Source organism: Brachycentrus maculatus, unplaced genomic scaffold, assembly GCF_059751285.1.
Source record: "Brachycentrus maculatus isolate JH-2025_06_01 unplaced genomic scaffold, ASM5975128v1 h1tg000180l, whole genome shotgun sequence".
NCBI classification, from domain to species: Eukaryota; Metazoa; Arthropoda; class Insecta; order Trichoptera; family Brachycentridae; genus Brachycentrus; species Brachycentrus maculatus.
In genome coordinates this window covers 2,697,358-2,717,309 of record NW_028280931.1, presented here as the reverse complement: position 1 = coordinate 2,717,309, position 19,952 = coordinate 2,697,358, and the positions used below count along the sequence as shown (strand labels likewise).

Genomic DNA, 19,952 nt, shown 5'->3' with positions numbered 1-19,952 from the left:
GTTGTGTCAAATGTTCATGGAAATCGGTTAATTACTTGAGGAGATTAAGGTTTTGAACAAACCTTGTGATTTTTAATACTTAAAATATTAATTTTTGAAATAAAAATTATCAAAAAAAAATTATACACATATTTCTGTTACTCTTATTTTATCATTACAGTTATCGTAGAGTTTAAAACATCAACTTTGTTTTTCGTTTTTATTATTTTTTGTAAAACCTTTATTTATTTAATAAAATAAAATTGTAAAAATAAATAAATTTTGTTTTAACTTCAATAAATTATTCTGCGTGTTTTAACTCATTGTTATCCTTTTTTATTATTTAATTTATTATTGCCAAGTGATCGTTCATATATTGTGAATAAAATAATAAAATATAATTATTTTTCTACCTATTCGTGAATAATAAACCACTTCAATGAACTCGGCACATCTGTTTCAACAAGACAAGTACTTTAAATAGATGAATTGTAAAAATTATTTATAGGAATGACAATAAACTTGGAATGAAATTGAAGTAAATAAAAATATATATATATATTTATATATTTATATATATATATATATATATATATATATATATATATATATATATATATATATATATATATATATATATATATATATATATATATATATATATATATATATATATATATATATATATATATATATATATATATATAAATAAATGTAAACCGTTATCCGCACCCTGGTGGTGCATAGGGCACAGCGCCACATGAACGCAGTGCTATCTTGATCGTTAACACACGAAGGAAGGTGATCAGCCAACCGCTTCAAGTAGGTACCAGTCCAGGGTAATATTGAATAAATGTTACAGTGAAAAATATTACTAATTTTTTTTGTAGAAAAAAAAATTATATGTAAGTTGGGTATACGTAAGTCGAGGTGTTCCTTAATTGTAAATGACGAGACTTATTAATAGACTTTTGGAAAGCTAAATCTAGATATCGCATACTTGAGCGAATATCGTAACCAAATTTGGTGTATAAGTTACAGAAATAAATACCGTTACCGGTTTTTGCCCATATTGCAAATATAGTAAGACTTCCTTTTAAGGAAATGTCGTAATGACAATTGCATATGATGTACAAATACTTTCAATGTAATGATATGTACCGAACATTATTCATTTCATATTGACAGGCGCCGTGGCGAGTCGGGTAGACGCTCGACTGCGAAACTGGAGTCGTGGATTTGATTCCCGCCAGTAGAATAGACTTTTTTCCGCGGCACACCAACTAATCGCCACGGTACACCAGTGTGCCAATGCTCTAGTACAGGCCTGATCTACCCAAATTGCACCCCGGGCCGCATTGACGACCTAAAATTTTCCCAAGGGCCACACATACAAACATTATGCAAAAAAGATTTGTTGCAAATAAAACCAATTATCAATGACTACTCCTTTCAGTGCGAGATTTGAGATTCTTTTCGATTACTTAATTTTTCTAAATCTTTTTCGATTCTTTAAATTGCACACCTTAACTGATCTTCCAGATCTACATCTATTATTGACGCCCTGTTTTTATTATCATTGTATCTCATTATTATCATTTCTTTTCCAATAATTGTCAGAAGGTACATTACTTTCCTTTGATTTTAAATGTGAAAAAAAAATTACGAAGTATTATATCGATATGCCCACTAATTTTAAAACTAGTTGGTGCTATTTTTGATCTCGTGCGCCAAAACTACTCTGAATCGGATTACTCCAGAATAAACCAATTACATTTTATATCAAATTTAACTATCGTCTAAATAATATCTTTATTTGAACCCGTTTATAGACTTGATCTTCCTTAATTGCAATCTTTCACTTTCCGGTTCTATGCCGAGGTAGAATCTAAAGGTAGGTTTGTATACACATATATATATATATATATATATATATATATATATATATATATATATATATATATATATATATATATATATATATATATATATATATATATATATATATATATATATATATATATATATATATATATATATATATATATTATATATATATATACATATATATTTATATATATATATATATATATATATATATATATATATATATATATATATATATATATATATATATATATATATATATATACATATAAATATATATATATATATATATATATATATATATATATATATATAATATATATATTTATACATATACATATATCGCTCACTCCTTTCAAGAATGTCATAAATCAAAAAAACTAGATTTTTCTGGAGAACGTTTTTAAAGTTTAAATATATATTACTATGTATTAAAAAAAATATCAAGCCACTTTTTAAAATTTTTACTGTGCAACAGATCTTTTAAGGAAAAACCAGATTGTTTTTTCCATTTGAAAAATATTTCGTTTATTAAAAAAAATAATTAAACAATACCCTTTCTAAAAAGTGCAAAAACAACACTTTCTGTCCTTTAGCGGGTAAATATTAAGTTAAAAATATGCCTCTTATGATGGGATATAGTACATTTTCTGGGCATTCCAAAAACATGCACAACCGAAAATTGACGATTTTTGATTTATGACATTCTTGAAAAGAGTGAGCGATATATGTATATACATAGTTTGACTTAAGGTCAGGTCACGGAGTTTTTTTCACAATATTGTTTGTGTTTATTTTTTTCATATATCCTGGATAAGTATTACTTAAAGTCTTATTCATAAAGCACTCCTTTCCTTCACGAACATCCCTCCATTTAATATTCAACAACAGGTAAACTATAGTGCAAAATGAAAGGTAGTCAAAACAAACGTTAATTTGTATTGAGTTATTATTTCAATGATTAAAGAAAACACTTCGTTTTTTACCACTTGAGTTTTATTATAGACTACATGTTTCAGAAGTTAAACTTCCATCATTCAGGTCTGTATAGTAACTAAAATATAAAATATAAAATTGTTCTATAAATAAGGAGAGGGGAAAGTAAGGGGAAGGGGTTAGTCAAGGAACGGAGTTTGAAAACAAAGGAAAAATGGAAAGCAATGGCGAAGAATTTTGAAACAATATATTATTTAATAAATTATTATTAGAATTCAGGTTTTTTTGTATTTCTAAATTTTCAAGATAATTTGGCCTTTATATGGAACAAGGTGTTATAATTTTAATTTATGAGTGTGAAATGAGTGATTAGTATCTATTATATGATTTGCAAATTCCGAAAAATAATTACTAACAAGACCAAGAGTTATTATTTATAAACCTGAGCAGTTCGCTTTCAGAATATGGAAATAATAAACATATCAATAGACAAGTCACACACAAGGTTGGCACGTCTGCCCAAGTTCAATCGTTTTTTATTATCCATTGGAAGTACAGTCACGCACATTTGAACGGAAATCTTACAATGGTGATCTTGAAATCATTTTTTCTGCAATTGTATATTCTGTAATAGACTGGGTGAAGGAAAAGCCTTATATTTCTATGATGATATCCACTTTATAGTGAAACATTGACTGAGACATTGGCATTGATTATTGAAAACACATAGACCCATTGGATCACAAAACATTGACAGAGACATTGATTATTGAATGAAATATACTAGGTGAAGGAAAAACCTTATATTTCTGTTATGATATCACTAAATCATGAAACATTGTAAGAGACATTGGCATTGCTTATTGAAAATACATAGACCCATTGGATCACTGAACATTGACAGAGACATTAATATTGTTTATTGAATGTAATAGACTAGGTGAAGGAAAAACCTTACATATCTATGATATCACTTAATCACGAAACATTGTTAGAGACATTGGCATTGCTTATTAAAAATACATAGACCCATTGGATCACAGAACATTGACAGAGACATTAATATTGTTTATTGAATGTAATAGACTAGGTGAAGGAAAAACCTTACATATCTATGATATCACTTAATCACGAAATATTGTATGAGACATTGGCATTGCTTATTGAAAATACATAGACCCATTGGATCACAAAACATTGACAGAGACATTAATATTGTTTATTGAATGTAATAGACTAGGTGAAGGAAAAACCTTACATATCTATGATATCACTTAATCACGAAACATTGTTAGAGACATTGGCATTGCTAATTAAAAATACATAGACCCATTGGATCACAGAACATTGACGGAGACATTGGCATTGCTTTTGAATATAATAGACTAGATAATAGACTAAAAACCTTACATATCTATGATATCACTTAATCACGAAACATTGACAGAGACACTGGTATTGCTGATTGAAAATATGTACACAGACCCATTTGATCACAAAATATTGACAGAGACATTTATTATTGATTGTAATATACTAGGTGAAGGAAAAATCTTACATTTATATGATAAGAACACTAAATCGCGAAACACTGGTATTGCTTATTATCTCAATGAAAATACTCCAACGCGATCTTTAAAAATTGGTGACGAATCAAATTAATTAATTTTCATTAATTGTTTCGGCAGTCACTATTCATTTTAAATAAAGTTTTACTTGGTAAATACCACTATTTCTTAATATCTATTGTGACACGTGTTTCGATGCGTTCCGCATCATTTTTAAACACTGTATGGTGTTTGAAAATGATTCGAAATGCATGGGAACAAGCGCCACAACAGATTTTAAGAAATAGTGGTATTTAACAAAGTAAACTGAAATCCGACTCCGTAGCGTAATGGTCAGCACGCTCGGCTACCGTACTGGAGGTCCCGGGTTCGATTCCCAGGGGGGGTCAAATAAATATAAGTGATTTTCTCACTCTTATATTTATTCAATATTACCTTGGACTGGTACCGGAAGCGGACGGCTGATGGAGAACGATCAAGATAACACTGCGTTTATATGATGCAGTGCCCTATGCACCATTGGGGTGCGGATAAGGGTTTGAATTTGAAACTGAATTCGGGTGACGCCAAATAATAACATAATAATTTTAGATTGTGTTAAACACAAAACAACAGTTATACTACTGTTAACATTTTTTTTTACTTTGATAATATCCTACGAATTCCCACATACCACCATACGTTATTAAATAACGGATATCTAAGTGAGACGGTCACAAGGTTTGTTTTTATCATGTTTCTAAATAACTTCTACATGAATATCATATTTTTGTGTCATTGTCAACCGGGCATAATTATTTATGCAATCAATGCATGCAATTAACGTCACTTCAAAATCAATAATTAATGGTAAAACCTTATGTTTTCCCTTTTTTACATAGACTTACACTAACCAATTAACCAACTCGCCATTACGCCGCAAAAAAATTAACAAAAAAAATAGAACAACTATTACCAGTATTTATGGTGAAAAAGTGTGGTGGAGCGGTTAAACGCTGCTTTATTTACTTTTTTTTCACCCACATAAAGTATATTTGAATAAAAAACATTCTCGTTACTATCCATTGTTTAATAATAATAATAAAACCCTTATCCGCACCCCAATGGTGCATAGGGCACTGCGTCATGAAGGAAAGGTGATCAGCCCTCCGCTTCAGGTACCAGTCCATGGTAATATTGAATAAATATTACAATGAAAAAATCACTTATATTTTATTTTACCCCCCTTGGAAATCGAACCCACAAAGTTATCAATCCTTTTAATATACAAAATATATATTTGAAAACACTATAGTAAATATGTAAGAATCCCTTCCCCGTGGCATGACCTTGTATTTATGTATTTTTTTCCATGCAAAAAAAAGTGGAAAAAACACCATCATAGGGGTTAGTCAGAGAGAATAGATCGCCACACCAGTCTGTATTTACAAACATTCATCGCCTCTTCCACATTCACGCATCTCCTCATATATACCCGCCGATTATTACTACTGTAATTTCAATTATTGAAAAAAAAATACTAATTAAATAATAGAAGGCAACACCAATATTTCTTTAACCACAATATTCGCCTCTTCCAGATTCATACATCTTCTCATACATACACGCCGATTCTTCTGACTCCTGACCTGACCACTTTGAAGTATTTGAAATACTTGATCATGCCAAGTTTTCCTCGGTCTTTCTTCGCTTCTATTACCAACTTAATTCGCCTCGTAAATTTGTTTTTCTATTCTATCTTCACTCATTCGATTCACATGCCCAAACCATCTCAACACACCATTCTTAATATTATCGATAGTGCTTATTTCAGCCTTGCATTCATTCTTTATATCACCATTCGAACATCTATAATACATCGCTTGAGACTTCGACCGCGTTCAGTCTACTTTCAGCCTTCTTTTGCCAACTCCATGCTTCACTTCCATAATACATAATATAGAAAAAAAATGTCCGCCTCCGTGGTGTAATGGTCAGCGTGTTTAGCTACCGTGCTGGAGGTCCCGGGTTCGATTCCCAGGGGGGGAGGAGAAAATAAATATTAGTGATTTAACACTGTAATATTTATTTAATATTACCCTGGACTGGTTGGTGATCACCTTGCCTTCATGTAAGTAATGATCAAGATAACACTGCGTCAATTTTATGCAGTGCCCTATGCACCATTAGGTGCGGAAAAGGGTCATACAATAGAAAAAAAGTATAAAAATAAGATGGTCTGACAACAAAGCCGCTGTTAGGGGTAGAAGTTGAGTGCAAGCGACAACAAACCGAAAAAAAGGAAGGGTACAAAAGAGGCCTATATCCAGCAGTGGAGGACAGAAGGCAAATAAAAAGAAAAAGAAGATGAAGAATATTGGACAACTAAACATAGATGAAGAAAAATAAGCCTGGGCATTTATGAAAAATAACTCCTATAATGCAAAGTATGCCATGTTCTCTCCGATTCCGCGGCTTCACATGTTAGCCAATGCTTTTGAAAGTATAGATTTATTTAATATATTGTAATCCACCTTGAAGTCTGTACTTTCTCAGCATTTCTTCTCCAAGTTAAAATGGATAAATTTAAACGTTGTGTTTCACTCTCTCTCGCTGCTCGATCATAGTGTATGAAGGAGACGTGTATTTACCAGTGATTACTATTTGCTATTTTTTATTATTATTTTACGTTTAAGACTTTTTGTGTCTCTATAAGTGTATTGTCCGCCTCCGTAGTGTAATGGTCAGCACGCTCGGCTACCATACTGGAGGTCCCGGGTTCGACTCCCAGGGGGGGTCAAATAAATATTAGTGATTTTTTCACAGTAATATTTATTCAACATAACCCTGGACTGGTACCTGAGCGGAGGGCTGATCACCTTTCCTTCATGTGTTAATGATCAAGATAACACTGCGTTTATATGATGCAGTGCCCTGTACACCATAGGGTGCGGATAAGGGTTTGAATAAGTGTATTCATTAATAATAATAATAATAATAATAAAACCCTTATCCACACCCCAATGGTGCATAGGGCACTGCGTCATATAAACGCAGTGTTATCTTGATGGTTTACACATGAAGGAAAGGTGATCAGCCCTCCGCTTCAGGTACCAGTCCAGGGTAATATTGAATAAATATGACAGTGAAAAAATCACTTATATTTATTTTACCCCCCTTGGGAATCGAACCCGGGACCTCCAGAACGGTAGCCGAGCGTGCTGACCATTACACTACGGAGGCGGACAACATTTTTATATTTGATACTGTAAATATGTATTATGATAAAGGCATAAGCCGTTCAATAAATAAATAAATAATTGTAGATAATCCAGATTTGTGAACAAGTATTTATGGTAGACCCACTCAAAATTTTGTAAAGAATATTGGATATTTGCTATTTTTGGCATAATTCTTTAGTGTTTAATGCTGGGAGAAGGAATTATATACATTTGTCTCATTTTCATTGATCCTTTGTAGTTTTATTCGTTTTGTTTGAACATCATCGATATTTTCATCTCTTATCGACTATAGAAAAACGTATTTAAATCGATTTTATGTATTATTAATTGATTATTCAGTTGCCGAATTCGTTTTGTCGTGTATCAATGAATGCGATGGTGCGAGTAATAATTGGCTTTGAAGATAATAAAAATGGTAATAACATATTATGACTACAATAGCATCAGCAGTCGATAGCACTTCTTCAGTTTTAGCACTGTTTGCTGAGCGATAATATATTCCACGAGTACTTGTAAATTACGGAACATTATATTGGCAATCGTCAAGTATGAAAAATGTTGGATGTTGGATGGTAAGCTTCATTTAAGATTCAACTCTTACGAAGAATCTTTAGCCTTCCATAAATTATCTTCACTTAGTAAACGTAGGAATATATCAGATTTATGTTTTTTGTATAAAGTTATAAATAATATGACTGAGAGCCCCTATCTTCTTGCGCAGATACCTTTTCACTGTCCAATTAGAATCAATAGGCATAGTCATACTTTTTATAATCCAGCACCAACAAAGAACTATTCGAAAGATTCCTTTATTTATCGAAGTTGTGGGAAATTTAATGAATGTTGTACACACCTTGATATGTTCTACTCCAATCATTCAAAATTTAAAGCTAAATTGTTCGAAATCTTATAAACCTAAAAAAGTAATTCTATTCCCTGTCCTTTCCTTTTCTTCTTTTCCTATCACTGCCATCTCCTTTTCTCTTTATCCCATCCTTGTCTCATGTCTCTTCCTTTATATAGACCTCTCTTATGTATAGTTGTGAAGAACTATAATTGGTACTCATGATTTTATTTTTTGTATTCTGTATGTATCATATATTGTAACTGTTGTTCTTCCTTCCAATAAAATAAAAAAAATAAAAGTATAATATTGATTAGTTATTAATTATCTTACTGAAGACAGAGAAGTCGCAGTGTGCTCTGTGACCGAGAAATAATTCCATTTTATATAAATCACAATTTTTTATTCATATTTTAAGGTCCAGCATTTGTTAAGTCGCATTTATTCCACTGGAGACCACCGGATAGGTCACATCGCTCACTCCTTTCAAGGACGTCATAAATCAAAAAACTTGATTTATCAGGAGAACGTTTTTAAAGTTTGAAAATATAATGCAATGTATTAAAAATTAATATCAAGCCACTTATTGAACTTTTTACTGTGCAACATATCTTGTTAGGTAAAACCTGAGGGTTTTTTCTCCATTTGAAAAATATTTAGGTTATTTAAAAAAAAATAATTAAACAACACCTTTTCTTCAAAATGCAAAAACAACACTTTCTGCCATGTAGCGGGTAAATATTTAGTTAAAAATATGCCGCTTTTGCTGGGGCATAGTACATTTTTTGGGCATTCTGAAAACATGCACAGCTAAAAATTGACGATTTTTGATTTATGACGTTCTTGAAAGGAGTGAGCGACATGTCTTTTCACGCCCGATGTTTTAAAGAACGTTTATGGTTTTATTATTATTTTTAAATAGAGTATATACCTACATATACGAGTACGCAGAAAAAGTATTTTTATTGTTTTTTTAACTCCTTACCTTTCAAGAACTCTTATTTTCAAAACCATATAATTATTTCGAAGATAACGTAATTTTTCAATCCAAAAACGGTGTCTTAAGTAAAAATCAATTGCTTAAATGTTACCTGCATTTAGAGAAAATTAAGTTGCGATTAAACGAATGCTAGGCCTTAACTAAAAAATAATACGAAAAACTTAAAAAAAGTTAAAACGTAACATCCTAAATACAAAAAAGGTTTTATGTATTGTTCCGGCATTAACTTTGTGGTAAGACATGTTATAATGATTAAGGAAAAACTTGTTTTTACACCACTTGAGTTTTACTAGTTTCGGAAGCTAAACTTTCATCGTCAGGTCTATAATATAATATAATATAATAATAACTAAAATATAAAATATAAAATTGTTCTAAAAATAAGGAGAGGGGAATGTTAGGGGGAGGGGGTTCGTCAAGGGCAGGAGTTTGAAAATAAAGGAAAAATGGAAAGCAAAGGTGAAGAATTATGAGACAATATATATTATTTTACAAATTATGATTAGAATTTAGGTTTTAGATTTATTGGTTGTTGCAAAGAAAAAAGTTCTCCAAAAAATATTGTGTTGGGTGTCTTCAGCAAATTCAAAATTTACTATTGATCAAGTAGCATTCATCAAAAAGTAAAAACTTGCAAATTGTAGGTTGGATGGTGTCTGCATAATGTGGTCCAATTGTAAGGCGCTATTGAGGTAATTTTTAAATAAAACAATGCGTTATAAATTGTCTATTATAATTTTTACTTATTATTATCATTAATGCAGTTTTTTCAGAAATTGTAACTTCATGTCAAGTATACAATATAATAATTTATAATAATCCATTATGTACTTGAATACATGTGCTCATTTATATATTATCTTCATATAATAGTAAAAATGTACGTTTGAACAACAAAACATATAATAAATTGCTATAAGTATGATTGTATTTTTATCTGGCGCATCGTGCATTTTATGCAGTAGCGATTGTAGATAATAAAAAATACATATTTACTATCAAAAGGATTTCCCCGCGTAAACTATGGTAAAATACTAAAAACAATCAGTGGCGTGCACAGAAAATTAATTAAGGTAGGCAATAGAGGTAGAAGTAAGGTAAGCTAGGTACTACTTACTAGGGTAGGCAGTAGAGGTAGGTGGAATTCAGCCGTGGTGGGATTCAGCCGGTTTGTACCGGTTCTAGCGAACCGGTGCCCAATTTTTTAAGAGCTCACCGAACCGGTCTTTAACCCTTTGTGACAATATTCCGATTGAGATCATGTATCGGAGCACGCTCGGTTTACTTGGTCCGCCACGTTTAAAAATTATTTGAAGAATAAAAAACAAATGCATGAATAAATGTAAAAACTATTTTTTATAGGGGGGGTAGGGGTAGTAGCTAAGGGGCGATCCGGTTCTTGAACATTTTGAAGCCCATCACTGGTAGTAAGGTACTATTTAGTAAGTTATGGTAGGTACTGGTTGCGTTTTTATATATCACGCGGGAAAGTTAGGATAGGCACTGCTTTTCTGCCTATATGGAATGCACGCCTCCGTTGACAAGTGCTAATATTTGAATCCCTACACATATTTTCATTCATCTACCTGTTTTATAATTTCCCCATTATCCAATATTTCACATCCAGATCTACATTCATCTTTTTCAAAAACCATAATTTTGGTTTTGCCAACATTCATCAGCGAATCACTTTCCTTGCACACATTATACACTTTTGTCACCAACGTCTGCAGGTCTTCTCTGCTATCAGCATGAAGAACAGCATCGTCAGCATACAAAAGGTAACATACAGTCTAATTGCTCATTCTAGCTCCCACCTTAAAACTTTTCAGTTCTTTCAAGAAATTATCCAAGTACAGATTAACCAGGATAAAAATAAACCACTTATCCTAATGCATGCAGTGCTATCTTCGTACAAGGCCTGTACACTGCCTTGCATAAATTTTAAGTTTATTTTAATTATTATTTGACATCTCTACATAGATGAAGAAGAATATGGAAGTCTAGGCTTTTACGGGGATTATGACCGTCATAGGCTGCTTTAAGTGATTACTTAACACACGTGTAACATTCACTAATTCTACCCATGATTGACAACCACTCTACTCAAATTCTTGGAATTCTAATTATTTTATATATTATACGATAATTTACTAGAATTTCAGTAGAGACATCTATGGTGAGGTGAGAGAAGCAGAAACTCTTTTATTTGTATGTGAGTTCCGAATCCTGGATTATATTCACATTTATTTATTTATTTATTTTATTTATTTTATTTTATTTTATTATCACAATACATAGATACATTCAATATACATATTCATTTCATATATACATTTATTATACGTATTACGGCTCTTTAGGCATGGCCTGTGTTGAGCCGAATACTAACATGGTAATACAAAATTTATATATTTTTTTATTTTTATTTTTTAATAATATTTTTTTTAATGATTAGATCATAAACATGACATACAGGAGATACAAAAATAATTTATAGTTTTAGGTGATAATTACACCTGAACTTTAATTAATTCACTTTCTACCTTGTCCCTTCCAATGTTAAGTAACCATCGACGGACACTGTTCTTAAAGACCTGAAAAAAACTCGAAAAACATACTCGAAAAACGCTAGAAAATATCCTTTTCAGTTTTTGTTTTTAGCTCATAATTAGACCAGTTAATTTATCTTTATTGAGATGTTAAATAAATATATTTTAAATAACTCATAATTGGAGATAATTCAGATTTGTTAACAAATATTAGTTGGACACACTCAAAATGTTTAATATTATAGTTATTATGTTAATATTCATATTTTTTTTGGTTAAAACAGAAATTCAGTAAATAAGTATTTTAACAATGATTAAAGAAAACACTTCGTTTTTTACCACTTGAGTTTTATTATTGACTACATGTTTCAGAAGTTAAACTTCCATCATTCAGGTCTGTATAACTATAAATAAGTATTTTAACCACTTTAAACGATGCAATTAGACGCAGTCATTTAACTAAATTATAGTATCCATCCGAAATTACTGAAAAAGCTATTACTGTCCAAATAAATTGAAATATTTGTGATGTGCTTTTTACGATTTGCGGAAAATCACGATTATAATAATTTTAAATGTGTTTGCAGTTCAATCCGGACGTGAGCGATTTTCCAGCAATTTGAATACAAAACTGAGTTGTCGCGTTATCCGTCGACAGCTTATTACAAGCAATCATGCCAACCTTCACATTTGATAAGTTAGTCTGTAATTAGTGACATCTATTCAAAACTGTGTAAAGGCAACACTAATTATGTATATGCATAAACATCGCTCGAGCGAGTGTTTTTGCCTAGAATTTTAACTCAAAATAAATAATAATAATAAAACCCTTATCCGCACCCCAATGGTGCATAGGGCACTGCGTCATATAAACGCAGTGTTATCTTGATCGTTTACACATGAAGGAAAGGTGATCAGCCCTCCGCTTCAGGTACCAGTCCAGGGTAATATTGAATAAATATGACAGTGAAAAAATCACTTATATTTATTTTACCCCCCTTGGGAATCGAACCCGGGACCTCCAGAACGGTAGCTGAGCGTGATGACCATTACACTACGGAGGCGGACAAAAAACTCAAAAATACTTTTTTTTTAAATATTACATATATAATATGGTTACAAAAGTTTTTTTTATAATTTTAATTTAATTCCTTGACATTTCTACTTACAATCTTAAGATTAAAAACGCAGTATTCTCCAATAAGGAGACTTAGCTCTTGTGCTTGGAGAAGGACTTACACTTGTTAGTCATATTTGTTGGTAATACAATTTGTGTAAAAATATTTAAAAATCCATTGTTTTTCTTTTTTTTTCTTACTGTAATTTCAATTATTAAAAAAAAAAATTACTAACTAACCAACCTAGTAGGTAGAGAGAATATAAAGCAACACCAATATTTCTTAGCATACAATATTCACCTCTTCCACATTCATACATCTTCTCATACATACACGCCGATTCTTCCGACTCCTGACCTGACTACTTTCAAGTATTTGAAATACTTGATCATGCCAAGTATTCCTCGGTCTTTCTCCACTTCTATTACCAACTAAATTCGCCTCATAAATTTATTTAAATATCCTTTCTTCGCTCATTCGATTGACATGTCCAAACCATCTCAATACACCTTTCTTAATTTTATCGATAATGTTTATCGCAGCCTTGCATTATTTCCTTATATCGACCATTCGAGCATCTATCATACAACGTTTTACCAGACATTCGTCTGAGAGAACGCATTTCTTCCTTTTAATAACTTTCTTCAATACAAAAACAATGTTTTAAATTAAAATTCAATTACGTTAAATGTTACCTGGGTTTAAAGAAAATGAATTTGCGGACCATCGATTATCCCGCCTTAAGGAAAAATCCATGCAAAAAATCAACTATGGGAATCTCCATCGTCTGTATCTCTTAGTCTCTTCCTTAAAATTAAATTTAAGCCCCTAATTTTGTATAATAAATAACAGTCCCTCGGGACTCAGGTACTAAAAAAATATACAAATGCCTCCCAATTCATTTTTGCAGACATTGGTAAATTTTGTTAAAGAAATGTAATTTGACGCTGGCAATATTAGATCACTTTAAAAGAGTGATGACTTTAAGCATATAATTTTACTGACTGGTCATTTTTTATTATAAATATTACCTTTTTCATTTCAATAGCATCTGTTCATTTTATGACAAATAAAAATCCTTTAAGGTATTTTTATGTTACCTACACACTTTTTTGTCATTGTTATTGATCGAATACCTTGAATTAACACCAAAATTAACAAAAAAAATAAAATAATAATAATAATATATATATATATATATATATATATATATATATAAACATATATGTATATATATATATATATGTATATATATATATATATATATATATATATATATATATATATATATATATATATATATATATATATATATATATATATATATATATATATATATATATATTTATATATATTTCAATATTATTCTCATAAAAGATGAAGAAGTCTGGGCATTTACGAGGCTGACGACAGTAATAGTACACAACAAGGCAATGGTTGAAAATTATGGATTTTATCCACTATAATGGACAAAATGAATTAAAAAATATTGCTATTTTTGTTATATTGGATATTTACTAGATTATTCACCCTACAGATGAGATGTTTGTTTTGTTTAAGGTTATGTTCTTTTTTCAAGATCAATCTCGCCAGTCTCGCGGTCTCCCTGAAAAGGACCAGTCGCTAGGCTCCGCCCCGTGGCACGCGGGCGCGCAGTCCCAGCTGCTGCGGCTGCTCTCCCGGACCCCCGACACGCAGATCGCCAGGAACGTCATCCTATTCCTGGGCGACGGCATGTCGGCCGCCACGGTGTCCGCCGCTAGAGCCCTCCACGGCCAGATGTACGGCCTCATGGGAGAAGACTCCTCCCTCTCGTTCGAGGACTTTCCCTACACTGGACTGTCTAAGGTATGAACTCTTCTCTGTATTACTCCTCATTACTGAGGGTCATGACCCTCATGGGAGAAGACTCCTCCCTCTCGTTCCATTACTTTCCTTACACTGTTTTGTCTAAGGTATGAACTCTTTACTGTCTTACTAACTATAATTGTAGAATTGTTTGACTACTTGCAGAGGCAACAAAATTATATAAAAGGTATAATAAATTGAAATTACCGTACTATAATAGTAAGCTGAACGGAGTATCTCTGATCCCTACTACTACTATAGGTTGACAAGCAATATCACAAAACAAAACACCTTATTAGACAGTTAATCTAATTTCTTGAATATTTTTCGCAGATACTTTGTGGCACATTTTATAAACTTTATAAAATAAAACAACTTTGTTTTAACCACTATTTATTGGTACACTTTATCCAACCGGTTTCGACAAGAACCTTGTCATCATCAGGGCTTATGTACTTAATTCCAAAACATTGAAATACTCATAGTTAATTACCCTTCCCTTCCTTTCCTTCAAAAATTTCCACGCACTCTGTTTGAAAAATTATTTTTAAAATATGATTTTAAAATATGATTTATAAAACGGGAAAAAACTTCTAAATGTTGTTTATATCGTGCATTGCGTAGCGAATACGAATGACAACTTTAATAAACCAGTTGGATAAAGTGTACCGATAAAAAGTGGTTAAAACAAAGTTGTTTTATTTTATGAAGTTAACCTAATGCCTGAATATTTAAATGCAATATTAATTCAGTTTTACGTAAAGCTGTCAAGTTGCTATATAGATCTAGAGATCCCAACAGGACCAATAGAAAATCTGAGGTGATCACACAAAAAGGTGAAAAAGGTTTTCTTAAATAACATTTTCTTCTCATTCTCTTCTTCGTTTTATTCCTCGTTGCTGAGGGTTGTGACCCTTGTCGAAGCAACGACTCTTCTCTAGTTATCCATTGACTGCGCTGCACGTAGCGCTCCAACCACCGAGGTGACTGCTGCTGTCTTAACTTGATCGGTCCATCGTGTAGGAATCTTCCTCTCCCTCTCTTCCCCTCCAGGCTACCGATCACAACCAGTCGTTCCAGGCTGTCCTCATTGCCAGACGCAACGTGCTCAAAGAACTGAATGTCTGTACATGTACCGGTTCGCATATAATTTTATAGTTTGTTTTCACACATCTTATCTGTTGGTGACATGTTTTGGTTCAAAACAAATTAATGTTTAATCAATTAATCGAACCCTGGACCTCCAGTACGGAAACCGAGCATTCTGACCACTACACTATGATGTGAGGAGGTCAGCTCGCTGGCAATCGAAGTACTGCGCTCCAGTGCTGCCACATCGCTCACTCCTTTCAAGAACATCATAAATCAAAAAACTTTTGATTTATGACGTTCAAATATAATTTAAGTTAAATTTTTTAGGAGAACGTTTTTAAAGTTAAAAAAATACAATACAATGTATTTAAAATAAATATCAAGCCACTTATTGAACTTTGAACTGTACAACAGATCTTTTTAGGTAAAACCTAAAGGTTTTTTCTCCATTTGAAAAATATTTAGTTTATTTACAATAATAATTTAACAATACCTTTTCTACAAAATGCAAAAATAACACTCTCTGCCCTGTAGCGGGTAAATATTAAGTTAAAAATATGTCGCTTTTGCTGGGATATAGTCCATTTTCTGTGCATTCCGAAAACGTGCATAACTGAAAATTGACGATTTTTGATTTATGACGTTCTGGAAAGGAGTGAGCGACATGTCCAGACCCCATCTGTGTTCCACAGCCAGTTTTATGATGAGTTTGGAGCTCTTCATCAGCTTGCCACTATTTGTCTTATAAGTCCATCCCATGTGTGCTGAAGCAAACATGCCACTCGCTCTACAGTATCGGGGTATCTTCATGAGGACCCTGTATCCAATATATCTTGATGCATCGCGTCACCAAAAGCAAAGATATCTCGAGACGCACTGAAGTGTAATGAATCTTCATAATGCCCATATCCAGGATGACCATTTCCGTTTATCACTGAATCGATTCACAAAAGAACTCTGCATTATTGGCTGTGACTGATCTGATCTCTCCACGAACAAGAGCACGCCTGATTGGACGCGCTGTAGCTGTGACGTTTTATGCCTTTTTGTACAAGTTACCTCAGCTATGGTTCAAAACTTATACTTTTCTCATTTTTTTCTTTTAGATATGCTTCTTGTACCTATTTATTATACCTGTTTATTGTTTTAATATATTGCCATGTATTAGTATTAGTGTGTTGGTTATTTAAAAAAAAATGTTACTTTATTATTTATGTTCCAGCCTTGTTAACCTTAATCCCATGTCCCAAAATGAGAAATAGAAATTACTCATCGGGAATATTATATGTATATATACGACTTATGTATGTAATCTGTTTTGAAATAAATAAATAAACTTTTGTTGCGATATTTTCAAAAAAAAACTATTCATTTAACTATCAAGTTTATTGAAACACCAATTTTCATCAGCTTTCCCAAAACCCGTGACTAATTTTTGTCTGGTTTTTCGTTCTTGTTTTGATCAAAGTAGTTAAATATCTTAGACAAAGATGGAAACATATATTAATCTTTGTATATAAAAAAGATAGAAATCTAAGCATGACGAGACTTACTACTTAGTATTTGGCTGGCTTAAGTGATATTTTATGCACCTGTGTAACGTTCACCATTCTGCCTATTATTATTATTATTTGGCCTCCACTCGTTTAGTGAGTGATTTAATTATTGGACATCCGTATTGCATATATTTTTTGGAACTTTCATACATGCAATGGTCTGGGATTTCTTCCGCACATAGGTACAAGTGAACAGATTCGGAAATATGACGGATATATATATATATATATATATATATATATATATATATATATATATATATATATATATATATATACATAAATATACATATATATCGCTCACTCCTTTCAAGAACGTCATAAATCAAAAATCGTCAATTTTCAGTTGTGCATGTTTTCACTATATCCCAGCAAAAGCGGCATATATTTAAATTAATATTTACCCGCTACAGGGCAGAAAGTGTTGTTTTTGCATTTTGAAGAAAAGGTATTGTTTAATTATTTTTTTAAATATAGTAAATATTTTTCAAATGGAGAAAAAACCTTCAGGTTTTACCTAAAATGATCTGTTGTACAGTAAAAAGTTCAGTGAGTGGCTTGATATTTATTTTTAATACATTGTATTATATTTTTAAACTTTAAAAACGTTCTCCTGAAAAATCAAGTTTTTTGATTTATGACGTTCTTGAAAGGAGTGAGCGATATATTTATATATATATATATATATAAAAATATATATATATAAATAATATATATATATATATATATATATATATATATATATATATATATATATATATATATATATATATATATATATATATATATATATATATATATATATATATATATATATATATATATATATATATATATATATATATATATATATATATATATATATATATATATATATATATATATATATATATATATATATATATATATATATATATATATATATATATATATATATATATATATATATATATATATATATATATATATATATATATATATATATATATATATATATATATATATATATATATATATATATATATATATATATATATATATATACATTTATTCATGTTTTAATCTTTAATTTAACTTTAACTCAGTAAAAACCACTATTTCTTAAAATCTATTGTGACACGTATTTCCATGCATTCCTCCTATTAAAGAGGGTAGAAGCTGTTCCTTATTTTTCACATGTGGTGTTATTTCTTAATATCTATTGTGACACGTGTCGAAACACGTGTCACAATAGATATTAATAAATAGTATTATTAACTCAGTGAAACTTAAATTTAAAATGGATAGATTTTACCACAAAGTGACTGCTGAATCAATGAATGAAAATATTTTTATTATTTTTTGACATCTCATCGAAGATGAAGAAGAATATGGAAGTCTGGGCATTTACTTGGCTGACGACTGTCGTAGGTTGGTTTAAGTGATTACTTTACACACGTGTAACATTTACCAATTCTACCCATTATTGACAACCACACTACTCAAATTCTTGGAAATTTTATATATATACGAACCAATTTTGAAACATTGTTCTTGAATCACTAGAACTTCACTTAAGACATCTATTGGCGAGATGAAAATAAGCTTTTTATTGAGCAGAAACTCTTTAATTTGCCTGTGAGGTCCGAATCCTCTATTGTAATCACATACATGAGAAACGCTAGAAAATATCTTTTAATTTTTCACCATTCTGCCTATTATTATTATTATTTGGCCTCCACTCGTTTAGTGAGTGATTTAATTATTGGACATCCGTATTGCATATATTTTTTGGAACTTTCATACATGCAATGGTCTGGGATTTCTTCCGCACATAGGTACAAGTGAACAGATTCGGAAATATGACGGATATATATATATATATATATATATATATATATATATATATATATATATATATATATATATATATATATATATATATATATATATATATATATATATATATAAATATACATATATATCGCTCACTCCTTTCAAGAACGTCATAAATCAAAAATCGTCAATTTTCAGTTGTGCATGTTTTCACTATATCCCAGCAAAAGCGGCATATATTTAAATTAATATTTACCCGCTACAGGGCAGAAAGTGTTGTTTTTGCATTTTGAAGAAAAGGTATTGTTTAATTATTTTTTTAAATATAGTAAATATTTTTCAAATGGAGAAAAAACCTTCAGGTTTTACCTAAAATGATCTGTTGTACAGTAAAAAGTTCAGTGAGTGGCTTGATATTTATTTTTAATACATTGTATTATATTTTTAAACTTTAAAAACGTTCTCCTGAAAAATCAAGTTTTTTGATTTATGACGTTCTTGAAAGGAGTGAGCGATATATTTATATATATATATAT

General features: G+C 30.8%; 1 protein-coding gene across 1 annotated transcript in view; it reads left to right on the top strand.

The window, feature by feature from the left end:
• The window catches only part of LOC148308022 (membrane-bound alkaline phosphatase-like), a 30,682-nt gene that overhangs the window by 1,849 nt on the left and 8,881 nt on the right, over nucleotides 1-19,952 (top strand). Inside the window, exon 2 of the mRNA XM_088262506.1 lies at nucleotides 14,685-14,953. Coding sequence (XP_088118632.1) covers nucleotides 14,685-14,953 — 269 coding nt within the window. The remainder of the gene's footprint in view (nucleotides 1-14,684; nucleotides 14,954-19,952) is intronic.